At 38.4% G+C, this 19,712-nt stretch overlaps 1 protein-coding gene across 1 annotated transcript in view; it reads left to right on the forward strand.

The window, feature by feature from the left end:
* Positions 1-2,562: 2,562 nt before the first annotated feature.
* Positions 2,563-19,712, forward strand: part of LOC127636006 (protein phosphatase 1E-like) — a 58,848-nt gene continuing 41,698 nt past the window's right edge. Inside the window, exon 1 of the mRNA XM_052116352.1 lies at positions 2,563-2,808. Within this exon, the coding sequence (XP_051972312.1) occupies positions 2,627-2,808 (182 nt within the window). The 5' untranslated portion in view covers positions 2,563-2,626. The remainder of the gene's footprint in view (positions 2,809-19,712) is intronic.

Raw genomic sequence — 19,712 nt, forward strand, 5'->3', positions numbered from 1 at the left:
AGCCAGCATTACATCAGCACAAAGACAAAATATGAGCACTTCACCTCATAATTCCTTGGCTGGCAATAGTAGTTTAGAAACACAGTAAGAACTGGGTAACACTTTATGATAAGTTTCCATTTGTTAACATTAGTTAATGCATTATGTATCATGAACAAACAATTAACAATATATTTGTTACTTTCTTTGTTAATGTTAATTAATAAAATACAATTGTTCATAGTAAGTTCATGTTAGTTCATATTGCATTAACTAATGTTAACTAATACAACATTTGATTAAAAATAATTATTAGTATATGTTGAAATTAACATTAACAAAGATTAATAAATGATGTAACATATAAATGAATTGTTAATTGTTTGTTCATGACACCTAATGCATTTACTAATGTTAACAAATGGAACCTTATTGTAAAATGTTTCCAAAAACTGACTTAAAGGGAGAGTTCACGCAAAAATAACAATTCTGTCATCACTTACCCTCATGTTGTTCAAAACCCATATATTATGACTTTATTGCGTGGCCCACAAAAGGAGTTGTTAGGCAGAATGACGTATAAAATGGATGCTGTGCAAGTCAATTTTGACTGAGGCTGTCTGTCCCAAACATTCAGCCTAGCATCTCCTATATTATGTTCTACATTAGAAAGAAACTCATATTGGTTTGGAACAACCTGAGGGTGAGTAAATATGACAGAATTCTATTGTCAAGGTGACATGAACCAATAAGCTACATATAATTTATACCAATTTCACTACTGTATAAAGACAAGGCCTGTTGTTCTTTACAAAAGTACAACCATATTCTGTCAAAATACCAGTTACTACATTATTATACTTAACCATTATAAATACACTAAGTATGGGATGTCCTTTAAACGGTGCAAGAAGCTATCTGAAATGTTTTCATTTTCCGTCAGTATCGGTTACTGTGATATTTTGAATATGGTTACCCCAGTTTTTTTTTCTAAGGCTTGATATGCAGTGGATATTATGGCAATCCCCAGTTGAACTAACAATGCCTGGGAGCGGAACAGTTAATTCCCAGCGATGATGTGAAATCTACAACAGTTGTTATTTTTAGCTTAAGCTCTGATGTCCTATATACACGCACACCATTCGCTACCAGCACATCACTTACTGAGTTTTTCCACTGATAACATTCTCTCAGAGCTGTTTGAAAGTCGTTTGAAAATTAAAAGCTCAATATAACGTGTTAATAGCCAAATATAATGGTTTCATACGAGTCCCTCAATAGATCACTAGTATAGCCTAATTAGATTTTAATAATAGACTAATGCCTTGCCTTCCATCAGATTTTGAGGGCTTAAAAATATAGCCTTGTGTATGATGTCAGATTAAAATATTTTATATACAGTTTATATATATATATATATATATATATATATATATATATATATATATATATATATATATACACACACAAAGTATTTACATATTTTTATTTTCTTCTCCCTACGTCCACCCCCTTTATTACGTATAGAGAACCAGAGCACAGCATTAAAAACATACAGAATGTAATACACCAATGAATACCAATTATTACAAATTAAATTTCATGTGAAATTTAAAAAGAGTAACAAAAACATAGACTTCTAAATGAAGCTTATAGTACCTTGGAAAATTCAACAAAGCATATAGTATAGTATAAGTGTAAAATATATATATATGTATATACATACACACACACACACACACACACACACACACACACAGTATATACACTGATGAGCCACAACATTAAAACCACCTGCCTGTGTAGGTCCCACTCGTGCCGCCAAAACAGCGCCAACCCAGAATAGCATACTGAGATGATATTCTTCTCACCACAATTGTACAGAGCTGTTATCTGAGTTATTGTAGACTTTGTCAGTTCGAACGTGTCTAGCCATTCTCTTTTGTCCTCTCTCATCAACAAGGTGTTTCCATCCACAGAACTGCCACTCACTTTTTTGGCACCATTCTAGTAAATTCTAGAGACTATTGTGCATGATCCCAGGAGATCAACAGTTACAGAAATACTTAAACCAGACACTAACAATCATCCATGTGATTATCTAATTAGTCAATCTTGTGGCATCAGTGCAGTGCATAAAATCATGCAGATATTCAGGAGCTTCAGTTAATGTTCACATCAACCATCAGAATGGGGGGAAACATTTGATCTCAGTGATTTCGAGCGTGACATGGTTGTTGGTGCCAGATGGGCTGGTTTGAGTATTTCTGTAACTGTTGATCTCCTGGGATTTTTTTTACACACAACAATCTCTAGAATTTACTCAGAATGTTGCCAAAATAATAAAAATAAAAAAACATCCAGTGAGCAGCAGTTCTGTGGATAGAAGTGTATATGTAGACTATATATATATATATATATATATATATATATATATATATATATATATATATTAATGAAAAGGTTAATTCGCGTTCATCCTCATTTATAGGATAAGCATTCACCCCGCCCCTTCATTACGTCACGCCTCTCAGTTGTGCGCGAGTCCCTCCTCGTTGACGCACCCCCGCTCTCGCTTATGATTCAAAGTAGTGCAGACTTCTTGCCCGGTTCCAGCTGTCTCTGGTCTCTCCAGGAATGAGAAGCGATGGCCGGCTCTGCCAACGAGGAAAAAACCTTCAAGAGGTTCTTGGAGCTGTTCTTGCGGGAGATGAAGCCACCTCTCCAGGAGGACGTACCTCTACCTATGCGCCCCTTGACAGACCTCATCTCGGAGGACGAGGTGGAAGGGGAATGCCTCGACCTGTGTCTCCAGCACCTTTGTAAATAGTTAAGTACCGATTTGTTTAACTTCTTGTGTGTAATAGTGTGTGATATTTTAGGACGTGATATAAAGCGTAATAATAAAAAAGTATGATTAAATTGGGCGAAGGACATAAGGAAGATATTTTCTTGTCAGTAAAAAACTAATTCCCGTTTATAACTTGGATAACAGCATGCAAGTAATTTTAATTAAGAATACACTGACTCGTTTATTTATTGTTGGTGAGAAGCTCATGAATGTTTCCATCACTGTTAACCGAAGCACTATGTGGTGTTGTAATGTTGTCAGAGTATAATAAAGCTTCTCCACTCACACTAATCTGGATCCGATCATGTACAGTATTGGGTTAAATTTGACTGTTGGCCCTTTTTAAGACTAAAATATTAGCTTTTTACAAACCATGCTCAAATGGTTATTTTTATTGTCATTATTAGGAAACAATAAGGTGGGGCTTGAGGTAAAAAATGTTTTTTTAAGTAATTCTGATTTTTTTATTTTTATTATTGCATTAAACGTATAAAGTCAGTGAGAAATTTGTAATTGCTGCTTTGACTACACCCTCCGTTCTCAGTGACCACCCCATTAGGGACAGTTCACACACAAAACGTATTTGCGTCCGACCGTGATGTTTTCCAGTTGTTTCTCAATGTAAACGCGTGCTTGACGTCTTCTTTTTAAAAAAAAAAAAAAAAAGTTTAATAAAGATGTGTTGTTTAATTCGTTGCTCTGCGTCTAGCTTTTTCAGCTCATAAACGCTTTTAGTTTGAACAGCCCCTTACTCCGAAGTGCCGTCTCTCACCTCCGCTCTCCTTCTCTGAAATGGTTGTACGAGGACCCTTGTTCCCCATATTTTGCGTAGCGCTTCTACGTCATAATAATTTTGACGCAGTTATCTGCTCTTTGATCAGATGTAACCTCTATGATTCCTGCTGAGCTGACATGACATTTCATGCTTTACATTTTGCGCCATAATTTGCGATTTAAGTCAGCATACATTTTGCCAGTATCACGCGGTGAACAGTCGATTATCACGGTATAACTGAGCGTGATTGCTTTTGATTTCATGCATGTTCTGGCAAGACACCGGTTACCTTTTTATCTTTTAAGATGTCGGTAGCTGTGTGCGCCGTCGCCATATGCGCACACACCTGTCTAGAGCTTCATATATTGTATGTTCAGACATGAACATCCTCCCTTATTCTAGTACAGTGTGTATAGAGCAATGTAATATCGCGGTGTTTAGAGTTCTGGGCGAGATCTGTGGGAAGGGGTTACGTTTGATAAAATACGTCATTGGGTTTCTATAAATAGCTCATTCAAACCAAGCAAAATCTTTATAGGGATGAAAAAGTCATTCACAATTAATGGATCTCGTGATAAATGTGTGGGCAAATGGCAAGATAGTTGCAAACTTGCACCTGACTCTGAGGTTGTTTAAACTGCTTCATTGATTTATGGGTCTGGTTGGGTTTAATTAATATATTTTTGCAAAGATAGCATAAAGTTCATCTTCATTTTGTCTTTTAAGTAGAGCAGAACAGATATTCAGGGGAATAACTGCCATAGACATTAAAGGTATAGTTCACCCAAAAATGAAAATTCTCTCATCATATACTCACCCTCATTCATCCCAGATGTGTTTGACTTTCTTTCTTCTGGCCAACACTAAAGAAGATGAACTAACCCTAACTATTCCTTTAAGTGGGACGTGTCCACCCAGTATTCAGATTACTGGACAATCTATTGGTGGACATATTTTGTACAGATTCTTAAAGGACTGGTTCACCCAAAGAATAAAAATGTCATAATTTTCCCACCCTCATGTTGGAATGCAAAAGTATATTTTAATAGAATGTTAGCGCCAGTCACCATTCACTTTTTTGCATATTTATTCATACACTCAAAAACAAAAGTCAGAAAGTTCACCGGCTGCCCTTACTCACACATTATACATTATTCAAGGATCCCCCCCATAGGGCATCAATTTCACAAGCGGTGGCCCTGCGTAAATCTAAAATATTTTTGAGTGTGCAGTGAAAGCCAATGGTGACTGAGGCTAACATTCGGCCTCCTTTTGTGTTACATGGAAAAAAGAAAGTCATACATGTTTGAAACAACATGAGGGTGAGTAAATTATGACATAATTAAACATTTTTGGTTGAACTATACCTTTTTAATTTTACCTTTGGTGCCCCCCAGTCTTGAATATTTTATTACATTCTTGTATGTATTTGCTCAGTTTTTCAGTATCAATTTTAGTATTTGACTTACTATTTTTATAAGGATACAATGTATTTTACACAACATCTACAAGTCTGCAGACTTCATTTTAATCAATACTGTGTTTACCCCCCACAAAGAGGTTATTGTTTCCTGTGTTTGAATTTCATTCAAATGTCATCAGCAAGTTGCCACAGCCTGCTGTCATGAAACCTTTTTGCTCATACACAAACAAACACACAAATATTGTCTGGTGAATCACCAAGCTCATTACACATTCTGTTTTATTATGCAGTGCTCAATGCACCAATGTGTGCAAAGATACTAAGTGAATGTTTACCCTAAGTTATTGACCTCGACTAATCTCTGATCTGGAGGAGAGTGTTATAAATGGTCCTATTTCGATCTTCTAGGGAGTTGGTGCTCTACGCAGACTGCGTACATTATTTATACATCACACTGAAAATTCAGTTTCTCTAAAATTTTAGGTCATAAAAAGTCTTAAATATCTTAAATGATACAACTAAAGTCTTAATTATCATTTAAAGAGGTCTTAAATTTGGTGGGGGAAAGATGGGAATCGTGATATGACCTAATGTGATTATCAAACTTCAAAAGAATACAATTCAATAAAATAAAAGCATGCACTTCGTCTTCCAGAGTGAAAATGTGGCACTGTATTTTCATTAGGCCATATCGGAAATGTATGGCAAACTATCAACTGATCAACTGTCGATGATGATGATAAAATGTTGATGAAATATGACAATGTTTACTTTTAATTGTTTATATTGTAATATGTTGTAGATTATTGTAGGAGTGCACATTTTATTTCCCTTATCTGTTTGAGTAACAACTGGATGCAGGGAATCCCCCCTCTGCCTGGCCCTCCCCATCACAGGAAGAAAGACAGAACATTTCAATTGGCTTCTAATTTTAAAATCTATTGGCAGATTAATTGCCTTTCAACTCATTATTGTATCAGCAAAATCCTATATTGGTCGACCTCTAATTTGTATTAATTTATATAATGGTACTACGCATAAACCAATTTTAATGTGATATATGTGGAAAACATGTCTTAAACTTTCATGTTGAAAATGTGCACCTGCCTATTTACGTAAGAGTCTGTGATACATGATTTATTTTGAAATTGTGTGGGTTTGTTTTGGTATGGGGATACGGTAGTAATTTTATTTGTTCAGGTCTTGAAAATGGTCTTAAATAACCTTAAATTTCCTTAAATTTGATTTTAAAAATTCTGCATCAACCCTGTATTAGTGTTTAGTCAGTTTGGAAAATAATTTTAGTCTAAAACAAATTTTAGCCGCAATGGATCCCTAATTAAAGTAATGCATCTCCTTCAGTACATTTCTTTCAGTGTCATCAATTGAGCGAGCCATAGTCACCTATCCATTCAGCCTCACTCCAAATGATGGCTTGCTTGCCTCGCATGCTTCAGGACTGAAGCTTCCGCTGCCTGCGTGGTGATTCAGCTGAACATGTGATTATTTTGTCTCTGGGTTGAAGATCTAATAATAGTTCTGGGAGAAAAGTGGAGATCCCCTTTGTTCTGCTCCCTCTAGAGTGCAACAACAGGGTGGCTGTGTGTGTATGCATGAAAGACAGAGATAAAAACGAAGGAAAAATTGGTAGGGGGAGGGTGAATAGTGATGGCATTGTGAATAAGCTTCGTTACAAATCCAAAGCTCCAAAGATGGTGGCAACCCAGCGGTGGCATGATTTATCTTACTGGAGAAGAATACAGAATATCTTTTTATTAGGACCAGTCAATAGAGAAGTGGTGACTCAGACAGACCTCTACACATATGACATTTTCAGCACAGCATTATTTGCAGTGAAACACTGTACTGGCCAAGGATCTGGTGAGGCACTAAATTCAATATGGTTTTAGCATAGATGTTTTATCTTAAGTTTAGAAAGCAACAGTTGACCCACAGTAGCTTGTGGGTTGTCGTCTCTTCTTCAAAGGCCTTTTTGAGTGTCCTAACAATGGTTCTCAACGGTTATCTGTAGAACCCAGATTTTATGTTGGACATCAAGTGGTTACACAATATCAAACCCTGTATCCCTTATTTATTACAGTAATGGTCTTGGTTTCTATTACCTTGTGTCATTTTGTTAATAGTTTTCAATGTCATGCAACTTGCCCATATTGGCATCTTCATCATTTTGGTTAGCTTCTATCAAGTGGCAAAGAATTTGCAGCAAAATACCATTGAGTTTGATTAAACACACATAACACAAATACTTTGACATCAGGAACAAAAGACATTTGCGATATTTTCCATCGTTGTATTGACTGTAAAAGTGATTTAATTTGTATGCTATTTTAAGCAATAATTGACAAGCAATAAATGGAAATAATCTTTATGTTACTCACTTTTGTGGGGTCACATAGTATTTGCATTTAGAATGTTTTTTATTGTATTTTTATTTTTTACATTTAACTGTGCCCTGCGATGGACTGGCGACCTGTCCAGGGTGTCCCCCGCCTTTCGCCCAATGTTAGCTGGGATAGGCTCCAGCCCCCCGCGACCCTGTACACAGGATAAGCGGTTGGCGATGGATGGATGGATGGATGGACATTTAACTGTCGGCAACACTATCAGAACGTACTTGCAAACTTCTGTTAAGCACCAGTTAAGCACCATTCTTGTAACATATTTATAAATAGCAGAAGGGTTGCAAAATATATCCAATATACCTGTGTATATGGCTCTCAGTAGATTCAAATTTTTAATCTCAGATTTTAAAAGTGCTGAAATTTAACTCTATATATACATATTTCCTGTCTAAATGGATTGATTTCCTTCCTTTAAAAAAACATTTTTATTTAATTGTAGTTAATGCGTAACAAAATATTTATAACATGCATCATCCTTAAGCAGATAAAGTAAGGGTGTTTTTTTCATTCATTATAATGTTTTTCTTTGGAAGGTTTTAAAAGTGATCAAAATTATCCATATTTTCTGCAGTACATTATGTTTTGATGCCTGAATTTAACTGAAGCATGTATAAATACTTGATCAGAGCTTTAGTGTGAACATAAAACACAGTACAGATGTATAACATCCATCATATTTTTCATCCTTAACTGAGATGACATTTGGAAAAGAAAAAATATTGCAGATGGAGGAATACATATATTAAATAATATTAACCAAGTGCTTTGCTTATTTTCTTTTTTAAAAAATGTTAACTAAACCTCTAAATTACAATTTAATTCAAACAGGAATACCCGTTCTATTTTGGTTGGCATTAGGAGCTGGCAGTGATGTTATCTAGCGCAGTCTGGTGCAGTTGTTGATCACTGGTATATGGGGATGTGTGGTGAATGTGAGGCTAAAAATGGAGGTTGGGAGGGATGTTGTTTCCTCCTCCTGTGGTGAGCAGGCCCTCCGAGCCCACAGGGAGTCCTGATAGACAGTAATGGATAGATGAACGCTCTCCGAAAGCTCATTAAACCCTCGTCACACACAGCTGTAAACCACACACACACAGAGGTACAAAAGTACACAAAAAATGCACATACATGAATGCCCACGCACAAAAGACATGCAACACATCGACACACACACACACACACAAAGCCCTAGGGAGCACCTGTGGTAATGAAAAAAAAACCCTGGCACAGTACACCGCACAGCTGTATCATGATAGAATCAGTGATGGAGGAAATATCTGTTGCAGGGAGAAGGATTTGCATGTTGTATCATATCCCACTTTTACACATCTGTGATGGCAGGAGTTTCTCTTTGCGTTAAGGGTTACTTTTTGGTGATTTAGGATTGGATTTCTAGAGAATGCGAGGTCTGGCATGCCGTTCCAAAACCATATGACCATTCTTCAGTGTAATAAAAAGGAGAGGTTAAGCAGAATGTCAGTCTCAGTCACTACTTGCTTTCATTGTATGAAAAAATTATGCAATGAAAGTGAATGGTAACTGATGCTGTCAGTCCCTAACATTCTGCCACAACATGTTCTTTAGTGTTCCACAAATAAAGAGTAAATTGATGATAGAATTTAGAATTTTGGACTATCCCTTAAAGGAGTCATACCACGAGGATTCATATTTACTTTGATCTTTTGAGAGAGAAAAAATACTGAGTGATTATTTGCACATGGTGCAAATAGCACATGCCACACAGATTTTGTGCACTCATGTGTAATGACGCTGTGGATGTGTTTTTCTTATACGGATGACCCGGGTTCCAATCCCCCTATCGCCCCAGCTTTTTTATCCTGTTTCCTGTCTCAACTCCCCAAGGTCGGGGAGGTTAGAGAAAGGTTTGATCCAGGTCAAATAATACATAGTGTTACAATAGTAATATTGTAGAAACCATGTGTTTTGGCTGAAGTCATAGTTTTAATTAAATTAACCATAGTGTAACTACAGTAATATGGTGTTAATATAGTAAACATGTGTGGCGAGCAGGGCATGGCCGAGCGGTGTCTATGGTTATACTATGGTTACTGAAGTAAATCTGTAGTTAATTTTTGTAAGGGAAGATTAGGATTAGGTTTAGGGGTAGTTTCCAAGTGGAAAAGCTTATTTTTCTAATTAGATCCGTATTTCTTATTGGTACTGTAAACTTTATTACATTGATATTAACCGTCCGGCATTACATTTCTGTGTTAACCATTGGCAAGATTTTGGAAAGTCTGCATTACATACAACAGTAGCCTGAAACAATGCCTAAAAAGGTATTTGGCTATGGGATAACTTTATTTTTCCCTGACCTCAGTCTTTGGTGACATCAGCCAAAAAGGAAAGTCATTTCAGAGTCATTATGCATCATGCATTTATGAATTGTGCACAATAAAACAAGGAACATGTATTAAGAAGGTAAAAAGGTCAAATTTGATTTCAATTGCTGCCCTTTCATTGATTCCTCCTCATCCGTGTTTGATAAATTACCATCCTCTGATGGTCTGATCATGACCACATTGATCCTCCAATTAAGCAAAACAAATAGATACATCACCTATCTGTTCCCATAAGAACTGATGATGTTTTTGTTGCCAGGTGCTGTCTAGATGAAAGGATGCTATTTTTCGACTGGGTCAGTGTGGCCACAGGCCCCCTTGGCATGGCATTAGAGCACTGTTCCCCTTCAAGCAAACTGACTGCAGCTGCTCTTCATACGATCACTGTAGCCAGCACACCCTCAGCCCCCTTAAATTATATTTCTGTTTAATTTGCAAATAGTTTTAGCCCTTAGATCCCATATTATCAGGATGAAAACCCATATTATCAGGACACTTGGGCCCAAAACACACTACGAAAGGTGTAAAATGAAAAAGCTTCTAGACACTGAAGCTAAATGTCTCGTGTCGTTGCATTACGAAGTGTGTCAGAATATAATTCATATTGCAATGCAAAGATATCTAGTTAACTTGGTAATAATTTCCTCAGACAAAACTATGAGTATTTTTTAAAGATTCAATGCCACTAACCTGAAGAACTCTGGCAAATCCAGTTCTTCTTAATAGAAATGTCGTTCCTCTTTTGCATTCTCAACTCGCCACAGCAATCTACGTCGCTAATAGTCACTGCAGCTCATGTCACTGGAAGTCGCTCTGCTCACATTGAAAATTAATGGGATCGTATTGCTTTGTTGTCACACTTTGTTGTGTGAATGGGGCTTTAGCCTACAACTAAGTTTCAGTGTCCGAAATTTTGCATTGCAGTTATGCTGTGTGGCTGCTCCTACAACCGCCAGATGATGTAAAAAACCCCCAGACAATGTTGTCAATTTTGACCAAAGTATTGGCTCCAGTGTGCATCGAATAGTCTAACATAATATTACACAGTGTGTCATTGCTTTTACCGAAGATCTCACTAGGAAACAATCTCACAATTGTAAAGAACCGTCAGACCTGTACATTGTGTACCCGGCTTTAGTTTATTAGTTACTTTATTGGCTTCTTAAGTACTGATATTTTGTACTGCTTATGTAATTTAAGAACGCATGTTATAGGAAAGCCAATCATATCTCTTCAGAAGACATGGATTAACCCACATGAATCATATGGATTACTTTTATGGTGCCTTTAAGGCCTTGAAGCTTGAAAGTTTAGGACCAAATTGACTTAAATTGTTTGGACAAAAACACCTTATCTCCATCAAAATAGCTTATCTTAGAGATGGCATAAAGGTGAGTAAATGATGAGCGATTGATCATTTTTGGGCGAACTATCCCTAAGTCACTATAACATCGTAGTGCAATTGGAGTGCGTACTTGCGTGAAGTATTTTTCTGGCCTTATACTTGGCCTATGCATGTCATGATACACTTAGAATACTGTCACATCCCTGCAGCCTTATAAACCCCTGCGGCTCACCGATTGCCTCCTAATAGAATTTCATTTTCCAAGTAATAGCTCACAGCTGCAACGTGTGGAATATTTTATCAATAAATTACCTCCCCGAGGTGCAGTACCATCACCTCTAGGACCCTGTGTTCATCTCATCTGTGATCAGACCTGACACTAAAGAGAAGGGAGTGAGGCTACCCTCTGCTTGTTTTCATCTTGGCTGATGGCAGAATGAACTGGCATCTGAAATGCACTGGGACAAACAAGGCAGATGGAGGTAGCCAGAGAGAGAGAGAGAGAGAGAGAGGGAGATGGTCCTTAAGGATTCACAAGTCATTACTTATAGACCACCACTGGCATCCTCAGCCGTTATTTGCACTCCAGTGAATGATGTTTTCTGGGCCAGATATTAATTAGGACTCAGCTTAAGGTCTTCTCTCCATTTCGTTTTTCCCTTAATGTGCCTCCTGGGAGGTCAGGAAAGGATCAGAAAGTCTTTTTTACTGATCCAAGATCATACTTACAAAAAAGTACTATAGGACTATAATTATTTTTTTAGACACATAGTACTACCATGGATTTTTGGACATTTATCATGATACTTCCATGGTATTTTTAAGTGCTTTGAAGTACCACATAAATAACTTGATTTTCAGTACAAAAGAATACATCAATGTACCATGTTTTTATTATCTGATATCATAACTGTACTATATACCACCTCAATATTTTTTGTTATGGCGGGGGAGCCACTTCTTAAAGGTGACAATGGATAAATGTGCAATTTCTAACAATATTCTTTAATATACCTAATAGTAAAACACATTAAAATACACACACACACAATGGCACTCATGGTCCATTTACTTCCCTAATGTGGCATATTTATGAATAAAACTGGATGTTCAATGAAACATTTTTGGGGAGGCTTTTTGACTATGATGTGGAGTCAAGTTTATTCTAATGAGTATCTCCATGTATCCCAGTGGAATCTCTTCTTATTTCGAATCTGTTGTTATTTGCGATTATTGCCGTAGCCTTTATGACTTTAACATTAAATGGATAGTCCACCCAAAAATGAAAATTCTCTCATTATTTCCTCACCGTCTTGATATCCCAAGTGTGTATGACTTTTCTTTCTTTACCAGAACACCAGAACAAAATGCAAAAATATCTCACTAAGGCCTTAAAATGCAAGTGGATGGCAAGTTATCTTTTTAAGCTCCAAAAATCAGAGACAGTCAGCATAAACGTCATCCATGTGCCTCCAGCTGTTACATTAATGTCTTCTAAAGTGACACGATCGCTTTTTGTACGAAAAAGATAAATATTATGTACTTTTTTAACTGTAAATCATGCTTCCGTTCTGCAGCGGTATGCATGTGTGACGTAATCGCAAATGCATTTGAAAAACACGAGAACTGATGCACATGCATCAAAGCCGAAAGAGCAACGCTGTTTGCAAGTGAGAAGGAGGAACGCTGTACAGTAGCTTGGTTGGTTTTGGTTTTGGTTTTGATCTGTATTTACTGTTTCTTTACTCACAATGGTGTGTTTGTGTGCTTATCCTGGATGTCTCAAACGAGTAGAGAGACTGCTTGAACTCCACCCTCTCGTGAAGCTTACTGGAAGCATTTGATTATAGCTAAAAAGTACACCAAAAGTGATTGTATTGCTTTAGAAACCATTAATTTAACCGCTGGAATCGATGACATTGATGCTAACTGTCTGTGAATGTTGAAGCTTTAAAATAGAAATCGCCATTCACATGCAATTTAAGGACATACTGAGCTAAGATATTTTATATATATATATATATATATAAACATTTAATACACAATAACACCATTAATTTGTAATAAGAAATTAAATAGGGTACATTTTTAGTTCATGTTTTATTCAAACGCAGCCAAGTGCTCCTAATACATTGTTGTACCTTGAGGAAGAACTGGAAACTAAAAGCTTTTTGGGAGACAGACAGATTTGGACTTTGTAAGTGCATGCCATCTTTGTTCTATGCCATGTCGTGGATTTTGGTTAGTGTTATGTATTACATGACATTTGTTTTGTCCTCACATCAACAAGCTTTCCGTCTATCACACACAGAAAAAATAAAAAGCACCTGCGCCAGGTTACATAAGCCTCTGACCACAAAAACACGACCACTCAAAGTGTTGTGCAACGTTCTCCTGAGCGCAGAGTTGCCAGCAGAACCTCTCTCAAAGGTCCTTCAAGGTTGGATCTTCCTGCCTGTTTTTCATTTGTTTAAAAGAGGTCCATCACCTCCTCTCGAACTGCTTGCTGGCTAATTGAATGGAAATATGATTGATTCCAGGCTTCGCTGCAGTCACAGAGCAATTAAGCTGAGTGGGTTAGACGGAGGCTCCTTTTCATTCTGTTTTGAGCTGGTGCGCCCAGGTGTGCTGTACAGTTTGCACACTTTTAAAAGGCAAAGTTCACCCTTTAAGAAGTGTAGTGTGTTACAAATAGCTAAGCTGTGAAACCCTTAATCAGGCATGGCATTTAGAAGAATCATTGCATTGTTATGACATTCTTTCCTGTTATTCTTTGCACTCCGGGTTTGTTATATACTGTACTAGATCTGTTTTAATTCCTGTATTTTCAAAGAACTGTATGTACTGAATTTGATGAAGAACTCACATGTCGACCATTGATGACGTACATTTTTAAGGTATGCAGGTGTATATTGAATAGATTAATGTATACATCCAGTGTAAATCTCTTCCTGGGTGAAAAATCGCACGAAAACACATCCAGATCATATTTATCCGAAAAACTAAAGAAACAAAAATGGTTTATTTTCCATTTAAAAAAAAAAAAAAAGTGCCTTTTTTAGCACTATTAAGATTAGTGTGACACATTTTAATGACAGTTAAACACAATTTTGCATTACCATATACATTTGGATATTTTACTTTAACATTTTTGTAATTACCATTATTCACATTGGTAAGTTTCATTACTGTTTTACCTAAACTGCAGTAAAAAAAAAATACCGTAAAACAATGAGTTGTAAAATATATTTATACAATTGAACAAATCCTACCATGTTATATAAATATAAATAATAAATATTCACAATTTAAATAATAACTAATTATTTAATCACTGCAATAATGAAAATTATTTTTGTATTACAGTAATTAGAATTATATGAATAATTGTCATCAGAATAATGTCACAATTCAAAACCTGGTCTTGTTCTTAACATGTCTCGTGAAATTCACTGTTCTTTGCCCATAGCTTTGTTTCTCTCTTCCTCTCTTTCGATCTTTCTTCCTCTATATTGTGCTGACCAGCCCTTTTTGCAGGGCTCTCCTGGGATGGAAAACTGCTTGCTATGGTAATCCCTTAATCATCAGGCTGTGCTGGGATTACATTGGTTTGCCTTCCACTAGCGTCATCGGAGCAGTGCAGTGCCTCACGGCATGGCCTGCTCAAACTCTACCCCTGCACAGGGTCTCCCTGCAACCCTAACTCTGTCCGTTCAAGTCAAAGTCCACAATAAATGGCTTTAATGGCTCTCTGAGCTCTACACAGTCTGGATTACCCATTTCAATAACATTGAGGTCAGAAGTGTTGGAGTCGAGCACACTGCGTCCAGATTAGTGTTTGTCATTTGCAAGTGCAAGTGCAGTACAATAAAGTAATAAGCCACTCAAGGCTGTGCATTGCAGTGATTTTACTATGGTTAAAATAATAAAATAATACTAAGTGTTTTTACAACACTGCATGTACATTCACAACCTCGAGTGGCTTTTTTTAAAAAGTTGATATGAAATACGTTTGTGAAGTACTCCATCTAAATATATTTTAAACAGCAATTTGCTAATGGTTTTTAGTTTAGTTTAATCATTTTCAATAATATTTATTACTATGCACATAGTTTTCATTACCTCATTAATCAAACTTTTAAAATTAATTTGTCACACCACAGGACCATTTGAAATGAACAAGTGAAGGCCAAAAGGTAAAAAGCAAAAGCAAAACGGCGATAATAGCAGTATGATAAATGACACCATTGTTCAGTAAATAATAACATTTATTAATAATAATCACAACAAACAACTCTTCCACCAAGTAATATAGTTAATTAGACTAATTGTGTGTTCACGTCATTTCATAATCTCTCAAAAACGTAATTCTGATTTATAAAAAGCATTCACATCTTTTAATAAATCTTAATTACACTTTTAATTAAACCAAAATTTTTAATTTCTATTAAAGCTTGTGATGTCATGTAAAAAGGCCAGTATGGCAGCAGCGAGTAGTTAAAGGTAGTGAACACATATTTCTGTTTGAAATGCAATTTAATTATGCCATCTTTATTTTTTTTGTTCTTAAACATTTTGCAACAACATATAGAGGTGCATTAATGAATTTATGTTGTGATAAATATTATGTTGTTAACAACAAAGCCGATAACTTCTGAGGTCCCATGATGTGAACCGCTCCGAGTAGAACTTCTTAGTTGCCAGCTCATAATTTCAGTAATTCATAAATGGTGTGAAAGCAGCATTAATGTAAACTGTTTACAGTTGTCAAGCAACTTTAAATTCAGTTGATGTGCGGTCACAGATGTGCAAAGCACAGGCTTCAAATGCTCTCTGAAAAACTTTAAGCTTAAATTTGTAGCATTTAAAATGAGATAGTACATCTCAATTAACTTGGTTACATGAAAGTATTACAGTGTAATGCAACTCAACTGTTTTGTAATGCTGAGCCAAATGACGGAGAGTTGCTAACATCCCATTCTGTTCAGAATGGATATGAATCACCGCCCTGTGGAAAGTGTTCTGGTTTCATTAAACAACCTCTGAAAGTGACCTTGTAAAGGACAGGAAAGTGGACTAGTTGGAGCAAATGACCCAATACAGTGTGATAGTGTGTGTATGTGTATCCTCTCCCTTGATCATTACTCTCTACCTATAGTCCCTGGGCTATGGAACTGGGGCTGTGTGGAGGCTGAGGAGTAAAGTGACCTACATTCCACTGCTTCCCTGAATCTGGAGCTTTTCAGCTTACAGACACCTCATATTGGTGTTTTAATAGCCTGATGGTTAAGGAGCTAACATAAAGGTTGCGGGTTCAGTCTCGAGTAGAGTTGACCAAAGACCTGAAGGGTTTTGGGAATTACAATCTTGTTCTATAATCTTTGTACCTTAAAGTGCTGCTCAAGGACTCTTCTCCCTGCAATTAGTGTAGTGTGTTGCTTTGGATGGAAATGCATGTTCTAAATGAAAACAAGAACATTATTCCAGTTTCTTCCCTTTTCAAGTGTCCATAAGTATATGAAGTGTGGCTATAGCTCCCCAGTTGTTCAGAATTGGATTTGTCCATGCTGGGTTGTTTCTGTAGAATTTCAGAGGCTCATATGACACCCCTTATCACTTGTATTCAAGTTGTAACATTGCCGTAGAAGTCATCGATTGCAGTTTTGGTTCATGATTGACAGCAATGTTGAGTACACTAGCTTAGCTTCAGTTGAGTGAGTTTCAAGACCTCTTAGTTGCCCATTAACTTTTCATAGTTACAGATCTTTGTGTCCAAAGGCTGAAGATACAGTATGGTTGTATTTACAGTAACCACACACATCCATATCTCTAATAGACCTTTTTCACATTTCCTGGTTTTGGAATACACTAGGGGTCACACTTGGTAGACTGAGACACCTGTGATCTTTGATAAAAAGCCAATGGGAATTGGCGAGTGGTATTTGCATTGCCCCTCCCCCGAACATACAGGTATAAAGGAGCTGGCGTGCAAACCGTTCATTCAGATTTTCTCTTCAGAGCCTACCGTTTGATATTCATTGAGATGAATTCCCACGGCTTCCATTCAACTCTGCTGTATTCTGACACGCATTACAGTAGCTTCTCCCCCCTCTGCACTGGTGCACTGCAGAGATCGCCCCTGGGTGCTTCGGCAGAACAACTAAAAGAGTATAAATCCTAAAAGATTTTATTCTAAAAGAGCGGCACACAAGGAAACGTCTTTTTGAAGACGCATCTTTTTAAAGATGCCTTTCCGTTTGTGTGTTATTCCTGGTTGCGGTCGTTATCTCTCACCTTCTGACGGCCATGATCACTGTCTTTCGTGTCTAGGCGCTGCCCACACGGAGACATCGTTCATGAATGGTTCATGTTCCCACTGTGAGAACATGACCATGGCAGCGTTGCGGTCACGGCTTGCCTTCGTAATAGAAAACAAGCCACCCCAGCAGCTCCTCGCCTCGCTCCTTCTACCTCTGTGTATGAGGCCAGCGTGGCTAGGGGCCGATTTTGGGACCTCAATGGGACCACCTCCGTCTGGCATTTCCCCACAGACCTCCCATTCCCCAGCACTCTCCTTTGCCCCGATCGGGCTTCTGGATAAGACCTCTTGTTCGGGGCCCATGAAGGTGATGAGCTCTCGATCAAAGCATCAGAGAGCGGGCTCATCCAGTCAGATGCGGAAGCCTCAGATGGGCTTCCCCCCTCGGGTACGGTCGCACAGTCACAGGCTGACATGGAAATGATGGACATGCTTTCCCGGGCTACCGCCTGCATCGGGCTCGAGTGGAACCCTCTGCTCTCCTCTGAACCCTTGCAGATCGATGATTGGTTTCTGGGCCTGCGGCGCCGCTCACAGCCATGCCCTGCCCCAATTCCTTTCTTCCCAGAAGTGCACAAGGAGCTGACAAGGTGGGAGGCACCTTTTACTGCACGGTCCTGATCTTTCATATCCCCCTCCGCCCTGTATGCCATGGCTCTCCTGCAAATCCACCAATCCAAGGCACTAAAAGAACTGCACGAGGGTAGTTCCGCCCCGGGATTGATGCAGGAACTGCGCTCAGCGACCGACCTCTCCCTCCAGGCAACAAAGGTCACGCCACGGTCTCTCGGGTGGGCGATGATCACCTTGTTGGTCCAGGAGCGCCACCTTTGTCTCAACCTGGTTGAGATGAGAGAGGCCGAAAAGGCACGGTTCCTTGATGCTCTCATTTCCCAGGTTGGCATGTTCGGCGACACCGTCGAGGACTTTGCCCAGCAGCTCATCTTGTCCCCGAAGGGCCGTTCGATGCTCATAACAACATTGGGGGAGATTACGGTGCACTGGCTACGAGGCACACAGTAGTCTGCCCGTCTCGCACCGCCAGTTCAGCTAGTTGTGGCATTTTGTAGAGGGACCCCTAGTGTCACTTCAACAACACAACGTCCTGGTTACTTCTGTAACCTCCGTTCCCAGATGGAGGGAATGAGACGTTGTGTCCCTCCTGCCACAATGCTGGATTACCCGCTGAAATGGCCAGGACATTCTCTCTCTGCTCCTCAGCACTAAACCTGAAGGAGCGGTTTGCACGCCAGCTCCTTTATACCCTTATGTTCGGGGGAGTGGCATGCAAATACCACCAGCCAATTCCCATTGGCTTTTTATCAAAGATCAGAGGTGTCTCGGGCTCCCAAGAGTGACCCCTAGTGTCACTTCTTCGACACAATGTCTCGTTCCTTCCATCAGGGAATGGAGGTTATGGAAGTAACCAGGACGTTAGCTGATATGTTTGTTTACTTGAATTAATGTCTCTGATTGTGTTTGCGATAAAACCTACACCCTTTGCATTAGATGCCAAGATCCTTAATCAGGTAGACTCTGCATTATCCAATGTGTTGGAATAAATAAAAAAAAGAAAAGTTTCACTTCACATCTGGGTCAGGATGTGATAGGAATTTTGTGGACACCATGATCCTGTCAAAACTACTTTAGTAGAACAACTTAGTGTCTGTCGTTTCGCGTAGGACGACTGTGGCTCCTGCCACCACTGAAAAAAATCTGCATTATTCACGCCACTTGCATCTACATATTTAATACAGTGGCCTTGCTATTGACTTTCCAGGCGAACGCTCCACTTGTACACAAAGCCAAGCACCCGCGCCCCCTGCCGAGAGACATTCTGCTGCCTGCTTGCCACCCCCTCATCCTAGAGCAGCCCTCTGTGTCACTTCAAGACTTATTTCATTTGAGCAGGAGATCCATTTCAGTCTGAGCACTTTTATTGCAGTATGTGTGTGCTTCGGGGTCTCAGCTTGTCACCATTAAACCCAGCGTCAGATCAAGTTTCACTTTCACACTTTCATCACTGTTCATGCATGTACAATAAGTCGGTGCAATTTCACAGTGAATATTGGCTGCCATTATTACCAACAAATGTATGTATATTTCTTGATTGTCCTGACTAAAGCATCAATAATATTACTGCTCATACTTTGGGTTAAGGATTTGAACAAACCGCTAACTCTTAAGTATTAAACTTCAGCATGTAACTTGACCTAAACTGTTTGTGCTATGGT

The sequence above is a fragment of the Xyrauchen texanus genome, chromosome 43 (assembly GCF_025860055.1).
Source record: "Xyrauchen texanus isolate HMW12.3.18 chromosome 43, RBS_HiC_50CHRs, whole genome shotgun sequence".
NCBI classification, from domain to species: domain Eukaryota; kingdom Metazoa; phylum Chordata; class Actinopteri; order Cypriniformes; family Catostomidae; genus Xyrauchen; species Xyrauchen texanus.